At 37.0% G+C, this 18207-nt stretch overlaps 1 protein-coding gene across 1 annotated transcript in view; it reads left to right on the forward strand.

Moving 5' to 3' along the window:
* Positions 1-18207, forward strand: part of LOC140168274 (alsin-like) — a 145415-nt gene that overhangs the window by 86591 nt on the left and 40617 nt on the right. Inside the window, 9 exon segments of the mRNA XM_072191629.1 lie at positions 169-255; positions 5095-5165; positions 6020-6069; positions 6072-6296; positions 6703-6769; positions 7232-7266; positions 7269-7332; positions 15710-15758; positions 15760-15990. Of these exon segments, the coding sequence (XP_072047730.1) occupies positions 169-255; positions 5095-5165; positions 6020-6069; positions 6072-6296; positions 6703-6769; positions 7232-7266; positions 7269-7332; positions 15710-15758; positions 15760-15990 (879 nt within the window).

Raw genomic sequence — 18207 nt, forward strand, 5'->3', positions numbered from 1 at the left:
TATAGAAACAAATGAATCTGAAGTGAAACATCGATGCTCCTGGAGCATAATATATTGGCAGTATCTCAAAAGTTGCTAACTACATTACTAACACATTTCCACTTCCAACTTCTTATTTCATTCCTTTTTCACATGCTGTTGTCATTTCAATAAAAATCACTCCCAAAGACTGAGAGCAAGGGTGGCAAAACTGGCATTCCCACTTCTGCTGCTGCTACTGCTGGTGCTGCTGGCAAAACTTTAGATGTTTCCAAGGTAGTAGATATTGGGTGTGAAATGCAAGACGGTTGTAAGTGTACATAATGATAGCTGTTATTTTTTATTTCACCAGATTTTGTGATTGACAAAATAAAAACCACCACAAAGAGTGATAATGGGATATTTCAGTTGAAATCCATACACTCCCTATTGAAGACCCTACAACTAACATGGACTACAAGGGGGGATTGTTGCTACCCCCAATTTTCAATTATAAATGTCATATACCGTTATTTGATACCAATGTGTCTCCTCTATCCAGTGATACCAAAATAATTACAAACATTCCCCACATCATGTTGCTATGACGTAATAATGTGAGCGCTGCCATGCAAATTTGGGAAATTCTGACTATGTACAAAATTCTATGAACATGGTGATTTTCACTGAATTTTCTTCTAAATATAAAAGGAAATGACTATTTCAACCTTACTTGCAAGTAAAAAGTCAGTAGCTCTTGGGATAATTTTACAAGAGCGAAATGAAAATCATGGATTTTACTGTTGAAACTAATGGTGGGTCTCACCAACTACCCTCTATGGTCATCTTTGATGTCTGGTCCTACCCCCGATTAATGTGCTGGGGTAAGAATTTTATCACTTAAATGAGTGCAAAGGATGGATCTAAGATTAGCTTAGGTCTTCTTTGGTTTCACCATGTGTTTGGCAAATCTGTACAATGTATGCTTCTTAGTCATATGCTTGGTATGCGTTGCTCGATTATGCGCCGAAAAAACTATGTGAGCAAACCTTTGTAACAGATTCTCCTAATTTAGCATAAGAAAATTTTGTAAGATTTCTCAAAGAAATAAAGTCAGCAAATGACAGCTATAATTATATAACAACTTTCTTGCATCCACAAGTCAATATATGGTATGCACGGTAGAATATAAAGTCCCATCATGCAATGCACAAAGAACTCTTCTTGACAAATGGTCTATTATAGCCTCTCCTGTTCAATATGAATTTTGAAGAGTCAAAACGATTACTTTTGCATTGCATTGTGGGATCTTGTTCAGTGTGGTTAAATTTGTATGGTGGAATGTTGCGTGTTGAGAACCTGAGTACTTTTCTAAGTTGCGGTATCCCATGATTCTTTGCCTTGGTTCATTTTGTTTATCTGACTATTTTTACTCTAAATAATCAGCATGCAGCACAAGTTTTTGTATAATTTGCAACTTCGAAACTGAAGTTGATATTATCACAGGAAAATTATTATAATTAAGCTAGCCTATTATTCTTTACAAATATATATCAATAAACATTTTACAAAGTTGAAAGTCTAAACTGTTTAAACATTGTTTCCTGTAAGAAGATTTTCTTTAAGGATTGGTCTTAACCCTTGAATTATGAAAACTTTTGACCAACTTTACCTAAAATGGTTGACATTTAAGTGAAAATCATGCTTATTTATGACTTTATAGTTCAGCATTTTTACCAAAATTTGACATCACAGATGGGTTTGTCAAGTGTTTGCCATTCAATATGGCCTATACAAGGGGGTATCAAAAAGTTTTTGAAATCACCAAGAAGGGAAAGAGGTATATCAATGAAATTTTGTCAGTGTAATCACTGGTCCTTATGTACACTATGATGCAAAAATGGTCTTATAAGTATGTTTGCTTTCTTTACATGGCACTAGATGCCAGTACCTGCCTATGTAACCGCATATCCAGCAAGATGGAGAATATTAATGCACGCAGCATGATTAAGTTCCATTTTAAGGGTTACAGCACCCTGAAAATCCTTTCCCAAAAAGCAACAGAGCCATATGACAGTCACCACTGTAGACAGCTTTCATTTCATCGTAGATTTTCTTAGCACTGTAACCCTTCAAAAGCAGGATCTTAATCATGCTGATTGCCTCAATTTTCTCCATCTTGCAGTTTATGCGCAGTAACTGGGGCAGCAGGTTACTTGCATCTAGCGCCACATGTAAAGAAAGTAAACATACTTATGAGACCATTTTTGCACCATAATGTACATAAGGACCAGTGATTACACTGACAAAATTTCATCGATATAGCTCTTTCACTTCTGGGTGATTTCAAAAACTTTTTGATACCCCCTCGTACTTTAGCTCAACAATGTAGCAGTTATGAGGCCCATAAATTTCCATAATTCCAGGGTTAAGACCAACCGTAACATTGTTGCTTTACATAACTGTTTATACCTATATATCACTTTTCTTGTGAACGTAAACTTAATGCACATGCATGGACTCAGTTATGACCTTTAGCAAGTGAATGTGGAAGTGGATATATTTGTAGTTATGATGTGCGGGCCAAGTTGTGCAGAGTGGGTTTTTCATAATCATCCTTGTGCCCATCTAATTCCAAAGTCCACAGGATTGAAAAACTGGCGTTCTGTTCACAACAGCCACATTAGGTTATTCCAGTTGAAATCCACACAGCCCTATATGGAGGACATGACCTTAATCTGCCACACAAGGAGTGCTGATTTCAAATGGAGCTACCCATTCAGCTTCATTTGAAATTCACACTCCCTGTGTGGAAGATTAAGGTTGACGTACGTCATGAGTTCCATATAGGGCTGTGTGGATTTCGACTTGCAATAGCGTATTCACATGCACATTATTTTGTCCGGTAACAAAAGTTTGTATTACATGTGTGTGTTTGTAAACTCGGTAAACAAAATGGACATACATACATGAGGAATTTATCTGTAACATACAGCAGACAAACAGGAAACACGGGCATCCACTTCCTGTCACAGTGTAAGCAGAACGATATACTATATAGTAAAAACACATTTAAACAATGACTGCAGTTGGCATGGTACAGTGAGTCCACACCTGGAGAGTGAGATCTTAAAGGAATATTGTCACTATGCTGGTCGACACTGGATAGTCACAGCCAGCACCCAGTGCTTATTGAAGCCTTCCTGACCATTGGCCCTACTTGGACAAGTTGGGGCGGGGGTATTTGTGTGTGACCATTTAAAAGCAATTCAAAGTTACATTTTTGAATAACACAATCAAATTAATGCAGGATTGTATTGTAATGCTTTGCAGATTTCATTTTACAAATTAAGCTTAATGCCCAAGGTCCTATGCACACGCTTCATTTTGTGCGATATACGGGAGGATTAACACTTAAAAAGGACCTGGCAAAAGATTATAATTTAGTTAATTGCAGAATTGAAAAGTTAATTTTGGAACTATAGTCTACAGGGTGTCCCAGAAAAAATTACCGAGCGAATAAAATTGAACGTAAATCGAGAAATACACATTAGAAATAAAATTTTTAAAATGTAGCGCAAAGCTTATTTTGTTGTGCATCACATACGAACATTTTATTTGACTCGGTTGACTGGTTGTGAAGAAATGAACGATTACATAATGCGTGCATCAATTCAGTTCATTCCAAGTTTGATCATTAGGCGATTTGTTCATACTCGCCACCGCTTTGTGTATCTCATTAAATTTAGTCCACATTATCTATTTTATAATCGGACGGTGTTATGTAATTCATGATTTCACTGAAGATGAATAACAGTTTGTCCGAGAAATATTCTGCAATTGGAAGCTTCCCAACCTCAATTCTTTGTTGTGCAAGTATGTTATATTTTAACTTTCCAAAGAACATTTGAGTCAAGAATAACAATGATCAAGTGCTTACGTGTGATTTTTGATACCATGCAACATTAAAGTTTTAAAAGATTTAAACTTTGCATTACAATTTTTTGGAAATATTCTAAAAACATTAATGTGTGTGAGAAATTTTTAAAGCCAGCTGGAATTCTTTATGCATACGGTATTTGTATCAACATTAACGAAAAAATATATTTACAAGACAGTACCGAGCATCATCTTACATGCAAGCTTTCATTTTCAATATCGTGCAGGTTTTCAAATTTGAACAAAACCTAATTAAATGTTTTGCAAGAAAAAGATTGTTTGAAGAAAAGAACGAAAGGATTTCACAGAACAAAATATTAAGCCCATTGACAGTTAACCACTAGTATCGTGTGCATTGTGTTGAACGATCTTTCTTTCAAACTTGGAATGAAGTCAATTGACGCATGCATTATGTAATCGCTCATTTCTTCGCGATCAGTCAACTGATTCCAGTAAAATTGGCGTATAAGATGCAGAATAAGATGGGCTACACGCTGATGTTTAGATTTGTGGATTCTGATGTTTATTTCTCGACTTACGTCCAAATTCATTCACACGGTAATGTTTTCTGGGACACCCTGTATGTATCTATCTCCAGTTAGCACCACCAGCTTTGAAGTTTAGTGTGTTCTACGTTCAGTAGCTTAGCGTGTTCTATGTTAGCTTAGCGTTACTTGATGTGTGTACATACTCTTACACGCGCTATCATCAAAGTGGCGCATATGTACACGTAAGAAACAATGCTAAGCCATCGCAGCACACACTGAACTTCAAAGCTAGATATAGACTATTTTAATTCTTCATCAAAAACCTGAACAGTAACCAAGTGTGTTGTTGTTGACAGCCGTATGGGCTATTTCAGTTGAAATCCATACACCCCCTATGGAAGACATGATCTTAAATTCCCACACGGGGTGTAGATTTCAAATGGATTCAACCATTCAGGGTAAATCCCATTTGAAATGCACACTCCCTATGTGAAAGATTAAGGTCATACCTTCCATTGGGGTTGTATGGATTTTAAATGAAATAGCCTAATATACATCCTATATCAGATAGCTTTTACAGTGCAATTTTTCTTTCCTATTTATTTGTTCTGTTTCTTATCTCCCTATCTTCGTTGTGTATCTTAATTTCACAGTTGTTGTCCTTTTCTTAATGATTTTCAAAAGTTAATTGATTTGTTTGTTATTGCAGTTTTCCACTCACCAATCTTTCCCATTGGCATTGGTGTGGGCTGAGCCTGTTCCAGATTCAGACCAAAATGAGTAAGTATTATTAAGTCTCCTGAACCTGTCACTCTCTATACATTATCTCTTCAGGATTTGAAAATTACATTATGTGTACATCCATATCAAAACTATGCACTTGTTTGAAGGCTTGCCAAAACATTTCAGCCGGAATCGCCGGTCAAATAATTGAAAAGTCATCTAATTTTTCTCTAACATCATTGGTTTATATGGGACAGGAAACTACCAGAAGTCGGAGGAGCCAATGTTGAAATGACGCCCAATTTTTTCCCCACTCACCTTAATTACAAACCGCGTAATTCTAGTTTCCCTTACCATTGGTTTTAATGGGACAGAAAATTGTCAAAATTTGCAGGGAAAATCTTTAAAAGTTGCCCAATTGGCAAACTTGCTTATCAGCAGCTACGTAAACTCCATTTGTTAGGGACAGCCAAGCAAATTTTAATCCATAAAACATTCTATTGTTGTAAGGGCAAGCCTATCAGAAACAATTAGAGAGCATTCCTAAACCACAAGACTTAGGGATGATTTAGAATTTATCGCTACTTGAGATGAGTCTGGTATTTATTTCTTAGCTACATGTAAAAAGAGACACATGTAGCATCTGACAAGTGCATCCTTTTGATATATGCATGTGCACATTATGTAGGTGCATATTTCACCGGAAGCTAACCTAATAGCCCAAAGAGTATACACACACATACTAAGGTGGTTTGTCGACATGCTGGCGGCCCGACTGTGTAAAAGCACTAGTGTCACTCTTCAAGTCCCAATGAAACAAAGTAAAGCCATTCCTTTCTCTTGTTCTCTTGCTCTGTCACACCCTCTGAACAAATAACCATAAATGAGTACTTTCTTTTTTTCCTTCACAGAAATGCACTCCAACTCACCATGCCAGAAGATGCCCTCCTTCTCAACACTCCTCGCCTGCAGAAAAGGCCGAATGGTTGTGGTCCATCAATCAAGCTATCGACAATATCTTAACCAATCAGAAGAGTCCATCAGCCACGCCTACACCCACGTTGTCAACGCCCAATCAAAGGGTACCACCCAAACTAGCTAGAAGTGGATGCTACAAGTTCTATAGCCATGCCAAGTATAAGGAAGCAACATATGAAGGGATGTGGTTTTCTGGTAAACCACATGGAAAGTAAGTGTTAACCAGTGTTGCCAAAGTTTTTCAGCACCAAGGCGCGGCACATTGACTTGCCAGGCCGTGGTAAAGGAATCTCAAGTAGCCCAATTTTTAAGCTTCCAAAAAAAAGCACCCAATGGGCCGAATTCCAAAAAGTGTGTTCAAAATTGGGAATTCACAGCAGCACTGCAAAAACTAACATTTTTGGGGGCATTCCCATGTTTTCAATACGATTTTTAAAGAAACATGGCCTTTTTGTTGAGAATTCGCACAGCAAAATCTGACATTTATTTCTTTGATTCCCATGTCTTATTGTCTATATACGGGGTGTACCATTAATATCAGGAATAGTCCCTGTAGATAACAAGGTGGGATGTGTATGTAAATTTGACATTGCAATGCACTGTTTCTTTCTTACACAGGGTACAATCACATGGTCGGATGGCAAGAAATTCTCCGGCAACTTCATCCAAGGGCACCAACAAGGGTAAGTTGATGACAGCTTCCGGTGTCCGGGGTTTTTTTTTCTGGGATTTTGGAAAGGACAAAATATAATAAAAGTTATGAAAAGTGAAAGTCATCTCGGATGTCTCTTTTTTTTTCTGTATAGTCCTGTGTAATACTCATAATCATGCATACTTGTATACTATATTTTCAGTTAATATTATTATTATGAGAAATGTTTTTAACACAAGTCTCCACATACATAAATGACAGCCAGTTAGTCAACTCTCACCAGGTCAAAATTGAAAGTGCTGGCTACCACTAATCATCACAACAACTACTATAGTCGACTTTGTCATGTGATCCTACATGTAGTTAGAGTGTTCATTTTGGGATAGGGCTGTAGAACTTTGAAATTGAACTTTTGCCTATAGTAATTGGTTCAACATTTGTACCGCTCACTTATAACAAATCGCCTGCATTTTTCTTAATCTTTCTTTCACAGTATTGGCATATACACTATTCCATGTCCAGATGAGAAGGGAAAGCCCAGGTGTATGAGGGTCAATTTGAAGAAGGCAAAATGACTGGTATAGGAACACTCAGGTAATTCAATGACCTTACATGCATGTTTATACTTTGTCCCATCAGGAGCTGGAAGGTGATGCATGTGCCTATGTTACTGGTTGCAGTATCTTGTCACAAGATAACATTATCATGTAGGCCTATATATATAGACCACTTGGCATGTGACGTCATTGCCCGGCAGTATGCGTGCGCATTATGGCAATTTCCATTGTTCTTTGCCCTGCAGTGTGCGTACGCATCGTAGTCTGCTAAGGGCACGTGCATTTTAAATCACCCGCCACATTTCATATAGTATAAGAAAGCCATTGAACAGTGTAGCGGCTCGTTCAAGATATCAATAGACGAGTCCCTCGCTTTGTTGATAAACAGTGATGTCAAGTGGTCTATACACATGTGTACGAACAGTGGCATATCAGGGGGTAAGGGTTGTATCATTTTGGCCCAGTATTTTCAGTGTCATACTGTGCAAGCATTTTTAGAGGTAGTATAAAGTCTTGACGCTAACATTTTACATGTGAAAAATTTTACACTATACAAATTCATGTTGAATTTTGGTTTTAAACAGGTCAAAATGAATATGCGCACTGCAATTCCACCATGTTCTTCTACCATGCCTCACACCACACCTAGTACACCCCTCTGCGTACAAGGCTGTTTGTCAGAATGCCTGTAGCACAACAATATAAAAGCACTGATCACCTTCAACTCCTGGTGGGATAAAGTACCGTATTCATTCCAATAAGCGACCAGGGCGCTTAACAAAGTCATTATGGGTGGGCGCTTATTTTTTACATGGTTTACCCAATTTTTTCCTAACAGGGGTCTATAAGAGACACATTTACATACGTTATAAAAGGGTCCTGAGATCGCTCCAGTAGCTTTTCTGATGCAGAAAATATATTGCATGTTTACACAGGACTTCTAATCCCCAGCTATTTCACTCGACGCTATCCTTCACTTCAACATTAATGGTACCCTTTAGCAAATTGAAAATACCCTGGGTGGGCGCTTATTGGGGCATGGGCGCTTATTGGAACGTAATACGGTATACCCATATAGTACTTAGTACATGTAGTTAAGCTTTTATTTACAGATTCATGCATATTGTGTGGAGAACATGTTTTTTTGCACAGGGATAAATTGGGCTATTCCATTTAAAATCAACACTACCCCTGTGGAAGATTTTGGAAATATCTTCCACAAGGGAGTATAAATTTGAAATGGAATTAGCACATTAACCAACTCTATTTAAAACTCACTACCCTCTATGGAAGATTCAGGTTGAATTTGTCTCAGAGGATGTATGAAATTCAAATAGAGCTTCTGCTTCTGCTTATTATTAATTACTCCTCAACGCTACAATTGTAACCAGACGAGGAGGGATTAGTACGCGATGCGACAAGTAGATGTTGTACTTAGTGACTTTGGTAATGTTTCAGGATCTCTTGTTTGAATTGTTTATTTTCTTCAATGCTGACGATGTTCTGTGGAATTACATTCCAGTCCTTTATTGTGTTTGGGAAGATAGAATAGACACAGAAAGAATAGAGCTGCATAATATGTTCATTCCATTTGAAATAGTGTGGATTTTTAAATGGAATAGCCCAATATCAACTCCAGACAATCGCTTTCAGATAATGAATGCACTAAGTTATTGCGCTGTTGTCACGTAAATTTGAAGATTTGGTCATTTTTGTGTCCTGGCAAGAAATCATCATGTCAAATGAATACTGCATCAGTTAATATTCCTGGGCTTAGAGAATCTATACTTTACTATACCATGTTGGCAGAGTATGGTACGGGCATTTAGGAAGGCCACATAGGTAGGTCTTGCATCATGATCAAATTATATATCAGTGCAAATCTATTTATGCCATGGTTACTTTTTGCTTGCGCTCAAATCACTATGTAAAAATCATAACAAAGATACCAATAAGGGCCAATTTGAGGAAAGAAATTGACTGGCATATAATAGGAGCACTATCTAGAATGAATATTAACTGCTTAGAGCACAGGCAAGTGCTTTTTCAATTCGGCCACTGGACTATGAGCAGTGTGCAAAGCCAAGGGTATCAGATATTTCTGAAATGTCTGATAAATGTCTGTTCAGACTTTACATGAACTGCGATCAGATTTTATTGCAAGTACAAGCTCATAGCACTACATTTCTGAAATGTCCATGTAATGACCTTGGCACGTTACAATGCCCATAGTCCAGTGTACAAGTTACTGCTTTGGAAAAGCACTTGCTCCAAGAGTCGATATGATACCATATGTTTAGATATGAATGGTGAAACCAATTTGAATGAGACAAAATCACTTCTGATTGAACACTAGTAGTGTCAACTTTTTAATGCACTTCAAACATTTGGATTATATAATACTACATATACAGCTACAATGTTAGGTGAATTGCTAAAACTACTTATTAATTATTTTTCCAAAGTCATTTAAAATGGATATACCCATATTGTTCTTAATAAACACCTCTTCTCTAATAAATGTCCTCCAATTTTTTTTGATGAAAAAGTGAACGCATTGCAGGAATTTCCATGCTATATGTGATGTGATCAAGCTAAATGACTCGCTAATATTAATTTAAAAACATAGCCAATATATAGTAGTATAGAGTGTATGCAATAAACCAACTGGAACAGTATAACAATTGAAATGACAGCCATGTTGGAGGACAGTCCTAAAGATAGCTTAAGATGACAGAGGGACAGGTCTCGAAACTGATCCCACAACCATTCGTACCTATCACCTGTTTTATTGTATTATCAAGCGAATTGCCCCGTGGTACCTTATGGAGGACAGGATTTTATTTAAATTGGGATAACTTTGCCATGAGTGACGTAGTATTGGATATACCCTCTAATCAATTTCCTTTCTGTACAACACTAAAATGACCATATCTCTGGAACTACAAGTCCAATTTTGAAGGAGTTGTCTTTGAAATAAAGCTCTGAAAATAGCACATATAATGAAATAAAAACTGAATTATGCTCGACAAACATTTTGCTTCATCGCATCACATATCATGTGAGTAAGGTTAAAACTGGCATTTGCTGCATGTCTGCATATCACAAAAATGCATGGCTCAAAAAACCTCAACTTTCATCCACTAAAAATTGCCAAATTCTTGCATAAAAATGCACTTACAGAATGATGTAATTTTGTAGTATTTACCAATAACATGCTGTTTGTGACTCGTACAGTTATCTTGTATTTGTACCTGGAAGGGAGTTGTATTTTTTTTGCTTGAAAATTTGCCTCTAAAATAATAAATGGCCCCCTCTAGGAAAATTGAACAATATGGTATCACCATCGTGTCAATCCTGTGTGTTCAACACACAGAACGAATTAAAAGTGATATTAACCATTATATTTTAGAATTGCATATGACCACTTTTAACACATAATATACACAGAGACCAATCTTAAAATATTGTTTATGAATAATTTTATGATACAATAGATGAATTCTCTCCATCATTGGAGTCAATTGCAATAAGTTTATGATGCATTCATAATCTCTTGAATAGATGTGATGCGTGCAATCTGATCATATTTTATTTGTATACACACAGACGCAAATGAATTTTATTTAAAAAGTGCAATAACCACGTCTCATGACTTAGTACGCTTTATAATGACCATGTACAGTGACGTGTTATACACCTGTGTGCACGCTGACCGCAGTATTTGGACATTGCATGATGGTATATCCCCGGGTATATTCATGTTGTCAGCTTTTTTACTGGGAAACTTGAGGGTTATGAATGAACTTTGTTTTTTGGGTATTGTGAAAAATCTACACATTTTGCTTGGACCTTCCTCAGTTCCAAAGCAAAATGTTCACATATTTCACAATAGCCTCAAACAACTGATGCATGCAGTCATTAAATAGATCAAGTCCCTCATTTGGAGTGAATTGCACTCATCTTTATGATATAATAGATCAAGTCCCTCATTTGGAGTGAATTGCACTCATCTTTATGATACAATAGTTCAATTCTCTCATTGGGAGTCAATTACAATAATTTTATGATACAATAGATCAAGTCCCTCATTTGGAGTGAATTGCACTCATCTTTATGATACAATAGATCAAGTCACTCATTTGGAGTGAATTGCGCTCATCTTTATGATACAATAGATCAAGTCCCTCATTTGGAGTGAATTGCACTCATCTTTATGATACAATAGATCAAGTCCCTCATTTGGAGTGAATTGCACTCATCTTTATGATACAATAGATCAAGTCCCTCATTTGGAGTGAATTGCACTCATCTTTATGATACAATAGATCAAGTCCCTCATTTGGAGTGAATTGCACTCATCTTTATGATACAATAGATCAAGTCCCTCATTTGGAGTGAATTGCACTCATCTTTATGATACAATAGATCAAGTCCCTCATTTGGAGTGAATTGCACTCATCTTTATGATACAATAGTTCAATTCTCTCATTGGGAGTCAATTACAATAATTTTATGATACAATAGATCAAGTCCCTCATTTGGAGTGAATTGCACTCATCTTTATGATACAATAGATCAAGTCACTCATTTGGAGTGAATTGCGCTCATCTTTATGATACAATAGATCAAGTCCCTCATTTGGAGTGAATTGCACTCATCTTTATGATACAATAGATCAAGTCCCTCATTTGGAGTGAATTGCACTCATCTTTATGATACAGTAGATCAAGTCCCTCATTTGGAGTGAATTGCACTCATCTTTATGATACAATAGATCAATTCTCTCATTGGACGCAATTTCAATAATTTTATGATACAATAGATCAAGTCCCTCATTTGGAGTGAATTGCACTCATCTTTATGATACAATAGTTCTCATCTTACAATAATTTTATGATACAATAGATCAAGTCCCTCATTTGGAGTGAATTGCACTCGTCTTTATGATACAATAGATCAAGTCCCTCATTTGGAGTGAATTGCACTCATCTTTATGATACAATAGATCAAGTCCCTCATTTGGAGTGAATTGCACTCATCTTTATGATACAATAGATCAAGTCCCTCATTTGGAGTGAATTGCACTCATCTTTATGATACAATAGTTCAATTCTCTCATTGGAGTCAATTACAATAATTTTATGATACAATAGATCAATTCTCTCATTGGAGTCAATTGCACTAATATGTGACATGATCAAGGGGAATGAGTCACATGTCGACCCTGGTCGGAAAATAAGTTTTACATATGTTTCTAAAGAGGACATTTAGAGCTTTCAGAAACTGAAAACCCCATGTTGATATGATTTTTCAAAATTACGTAAATTTATCATTTGTGACCCCTCAGCACAACTGAGCCCGGATGTCGCCAGTGCTACTATTGAGATATGCTCCATCGAACTTAACAATAAACAATAGGAAACAAAGGATTTATTGACTGTTTTATTGATTTTTCACTACTTAAATGTCTAGTACTATAGATATGATATACATCATTTTAAAGCTAATTTCAAGCAGAATATTTTGGTTGAATATCTCAAAAATGATGATTGGCGACTTCAGGGCTCAGTTGTGCTGAGGGGTCACATTTTTAAAAGAATTTTAACACTTTCTTTGCCAATATCTCAAAATCAATATTAGCAACATCCGACTCATTTCCCATGATTGTGTCACATATTTATGACACAATACATGAATTCTCTCATTGGAGTCAATTACAATAATTTTAGGACACATTAGATCATTTCTCTCATTGGAGTAAATTATGCTAATTTTATGACACATTGGGTGAATTCTCTCATTGGAGCAAATTGCAATAATATTCGGGTAGCTTGTCACAAGATATATTTCACAAGAAAGGGGTCCAAATTTTCCAGTTAGTCACTAAATTGTAACCTATTATTATACATCCACTGTCATTTTCCGTAGCATTTGGCATCGAAAAAATTGAGTGATTTCATAAAAAACATACCAAATTTCCCTCTAAAACGTGCCAAGTATACAGGTAACACAACTTCTAAGTTCCCCCTAATACTTTTGAAAATAAGTCGAAAAATATTTTACGAAATGTAAAAATGTAAAAAGATATGTATAGCCCTGTTTGTTTTACCCCTGTGAACCAATTTTTAGCGTCACACATCATTGCGTTCAGTCACAATGGTCAATTATGTAAGAAAAGAGGCCGTTTTAAAAGTTGCACCTGAGCCCATAGCAGTCAGGTTCTCTGTATTTAGGGATTCAATCATGTGTCACAAATTGTTCATCACCGATTAACAGCGGTGCGTCTCGTCGTTGCGTGGTTTACTTGGCGAGGACAGCTTTAGCTGCCCTCGCGAAATAAACCACGCAGACTACGCAGATGCATCGTTGTTACTCGATGATGAACAACGGTGAAACATGATCGAATCCCTTTCAACAACGAAAACAAGCTAAAGATCGTCTAATTCACACGATTATTTCATGAGGAATGAGCAGTTTAGTCATTGTCACTAAACACAAGAAGATCGATGCTTTCCTGATGATAGCAGCAAAAGAACTACAGAATAAAAGAGCAGTATTTAGCCGCTTCCTCCAAAATAATGAAAACAACATGTAGCGCACACAAGTTCCAAGTATGGCAAATTTCTGACGCCAGATCGCGTATACGCCTTCAATAACTTGCGTTGGCGTATACGCTACTGGATAATTGTGGATTCATCACGGATTAACAACGATTGGCGCCTGTAAAAAGGTATAGGAAAAATTGTTGAACAAACACATGAATAGGCCTGGCCTGCTGAATTGTTTGAGAGTTGACTCTTATGGACTCAAATGCAACTTTTAACACAGTTTAAAACGGTCTCTTTTTTTACATAATGAACCATTGTGACTGAACTCAATGACGTGTGACGCTATAATTTGTTCCATAGGTGTAAAACAAATAAGGCTACACATGTCTTTTTACAAGTTTGCATTTTGTCAAATATTTTTCGATTTATTTAAAAAAGTATTTAGGGGGAACTTACAACTTGTGCTATGGGCTCAGGTGCAACTTTTAAAACGGCCTCTTTTCTTACATAATTAACCATTGTGACTGAACGCAATGATGTGTGACGCTATAAATTGGTCCACATGGGTAAAACAAACAGGGCTATACATATCTTTTTCAAATTTTACATTTTATAAAATATTTTTCGACTTATTATAAAAAGTATTAGGGGGGAACTTAGAAGTTGTGTTACCTGTATATGTGACCATCCACCACAAATGGGTTGAAATGCACTTGCACTTTTTTTTAGATATTGGACAGGTAAATTTTCCTCAAAATATTATCTTAACAATTATATTACATGTCCTTGATGGTTGTTTGCAAGTTAGTAAAAAATCAGTAAAAGAATTATTGAGAAATCCTTTCTCTTCTATTGTTTATTGAGACGTTTAATGGACCATATGTTTCAAAACCAGCTCTGTTGACATTACAGCTCATTCGTAGTGGATGGTCACATGTGAGGTGATGTGATCCAATCAGGCCAAAGACAGCAATTGTGATCTTGATAACGTAAGGAGCAAAGAAACAATAAAATACAAAATGACATTGTACAAACTCACAACTTTGCAGCCAGGTATCACTAGGATGTAAGGATTTTGGTAAACTGTTGGTTACTGTGCAAGTTGATTTCAACTGCTAAGTGCCAAAAGTTGGTAAGAGCAAATAGCTGCCCTGTGAACATTTGGCGATCTGCACACAATATATTGTACTCAGCTAACACATGGCAGTTACACAGGGCAGCTATTTTACTTGCCCACTTCTGGCACTAAGAAGTCGATTTTCAAAATTGCCTTCTTTGGCCAGGTTGAATCATAGCATGTCACATATTTCATATGCAATTGTCTCATAAAGTTAATTGAATATTTTTAAATGTTCGTCTGGACTTACTATTTATGACGGCTACAGTATCACGGCTCATCTGAGATGCATCATCAGGCCGAGGGGGCTGGCGCTGAACTGATGGGGACATTTGACAAAGACAACAAGTAGTTCCATGCAAGAGGCCATATAATTATGTTAGGCGTGAGGAACCTTCTCTCAACTAAGGAGGGGACTATGGGACAACTTGCCTATGACGCAGCCAGCAACAGAGCTCTCGGCGACTCTCCCGTGACATCACTCCAACTGTGTCATGGGTCAAAATAGTTCAGTACCAGCTCGTTTAGCTTGATGATGCATCTCACATAAGACGTGATACTGTACGTAGCTATCATAAAATAGTAAGTCCAGATGAACAGTTTAAAATATTTAGTTTACTTACACATCTACACATGTACCTATAGATGATTCACTATATTCACAAATACATGTAAATTATCTCATAACAAATTTCAAACTTTCTTTCCAAAACATCTTTTGAATGTTCTCATTTTGCCCCCTCTAGATACCACAATGGGGACATCTACCAGGGTAAATTCCTAAACCACATCCGTCCACGGTCATGGAGTATTCCACGGCTGCACATCTCCAACCTCCCCGAAACCCAACTTGTTCATCGGCGAATGGCAAAATGATCATCGCCATGGTTATGGTGTCATGGAGGACACGCAGAGAGGAGAGAAGTACATGGGAATGTGGGAAGGAGATCTTCGCCATGGAAGTGGACTGGTCATCACCTTAGATGGGCTGTATTACGAGGGCGCTTTCTCACAGAATAAATTGCAGGTAGGAAAAAGACTTACATTTTGAAACGCAAAAGCATTATTTAACCCACAGACTACTACTGACTATCCATCAAAAGTCAAAGTCCCCGTGCTTGTATGGTGTTAATTCGAGGGCCGATCGTTCAATTGTGCATGTCTAACAATCGTGCTAGTGCTGCATGCCCTTGTGTTTATGCGATAGAGCATTGCGTGTCTTCGCATTTATGTGAAAGACTAAAAATATACGGTATGTGTGTAGCAGCTTCAAGTGTTGCACTTCATGGAACGATCAGCCCTCATTATCAGGTGATGCTGAGATTTTGACTGATTGTGGTTCACCTGTAGTAGTCTGTGATTTAACACAATAGGCATTGCTACTTTTGTTACAGTGCCCCTGATTGGTAAATTACATGGTTTTTACCATAATACAGTATACACAGTACATATAAAGGACCAATTTTTGAACATGGCCCCACAGCCAATGTGAGGGTATGTTGCATATAGGTTCATCTGGATTGTCAATTTAAACTGTGTCATGGGAATTCATACTATCAAATCCATTTTTGTGACATACCTTGTTACAGTTTCATGCTGCTATGCAGCACTTCATCAGACTGGCAAAATTGGGCTATTTCATTTAAAATCAACCTTCCCTGTGGAAGATTTTGGAAATATCTTTTGGAAATATCTTCCACAGGGGGAGTGCTTTTCAACTGTAATTGGTCAATTATTTTGAAACCCATACTCCCCTGTATTATGATTTTACCTATATCTGTGGAAGACACTATATTATACCTAATCTTCCACAGGGGTAGTGTGGATTTTAATTTTAATAGCCCATTGCTTCTTCTTTCTTGAACTTAATATTTTGGCCAGCTTCTAGCGCTGCCGACGGTAGCAACTTCAGTAAAGATGAAGTGCTGCATAGCATCATGAAACTGTAACAAGGTATGTTACCAAAAATGGATTCGATAGTTTGAATTCCTATCACACACAGTGAGGGTGGATTTCAAAATTAGGTGACCACAATGTGCTGTGCGCAAGGATGTTCTGTTTAATTTGAGATATCAGTGATGGCAAATTATGCAGAATTCACCAAGTTATGAGATGAAAGGGGATGGAAGGTACAGATGCCGAAATTGCACTTTTCCCTTCCTTCAACATTTGCTGTAGCATGCAGGCTCATTGATTTGGCACATTATGAGTGCACACAGTGTGACCTACATAACCTTTGGATGTACTCATAAATGGAGTGCATGCATGGTGAGTGTGGACCATGGATACTGGAACACTTGATACTGGAATACATCTGGCTGTGGAGTCATGTTTAAAATTGGTACCTATTTATTTTGCATACGGTAGTCTCGGCATGTTCTTAGCAATATGTGACCTGCTCACACCAAATGAGTATAAATTACAGGTAAATTAAGTAATTCTTAGCTAATCTCGAACATAGTGAACGCTATTGGCTCTGGGATAAACACACAAACAGATAGCAGGGTACAGAAGAAAGCATACACGCGCCTTACATGGCGTACATGCTTAGTACGCTACATATGGACGCAATGCGCACATTCCAGCTTGAACAAGAATTACTTAATATACATATGGTCGCAAGTTGGTAGTTTCGATACCCCTGGCTGTTTAATTGATGTTCTTTGTTTGATGTGCACCTGTACATGCCAGAAGTATATGTTTGTGAATGGTGCATTCTGCAGTTATGTCCTTTCTGAATGGGGCACAACATAGACAATAGGCATTCAGAAAGGACATACTACTGGCTTGTACATGTGCATCAAATAAAGAACATCAACTCAGCATCCAGGATGTCTTGAAACTACAACTTTGCTGACTTTATGCTCATTTTGTGGGAGCAAGTCACATATGTCATACAGGTAATGTTTATAGCAGTATGGTATTCGTCCCTTTGAAAAAAAATACAATATTGACCACCACAGTTTTTGCATCAAGGGTATAACGTTTGAGCAATAGAACCAAATTAGTGAGATCTTTCGATCAACCATAGATGCTTGTTCAATCATTGTCATTTATGAAATTAATTAAAATTTTGACTGTTGGTAATTGTGATATCAACATATGAATCTTTGCATGTAATGATATTGACTGATACAAAATTACCGTTAATTCTAATTCTAATTAGTTGATAGTTCATTAATAAAAAGCATTGAAGCTGCATCAACAGTTGATCTGAAGATTGAACAAATTTGGTTGTGGTGCC

The sequence above is a fragment of the Amphiura filiformis genome, chromosome 13, assembly GCF_039555335.1.
Source record: "Amphiura filiformis chromosome 13, Afil_fr2py, whole genome shotgun sequence".
NCBI classification, from domain to species: domain Eukaryota; kingdom Metazoa; phylum Echinodermata; class Ophiuroidea; order Amphilepidida; family Amphiuridae; genus Amphiura; species Amphiura filiformis.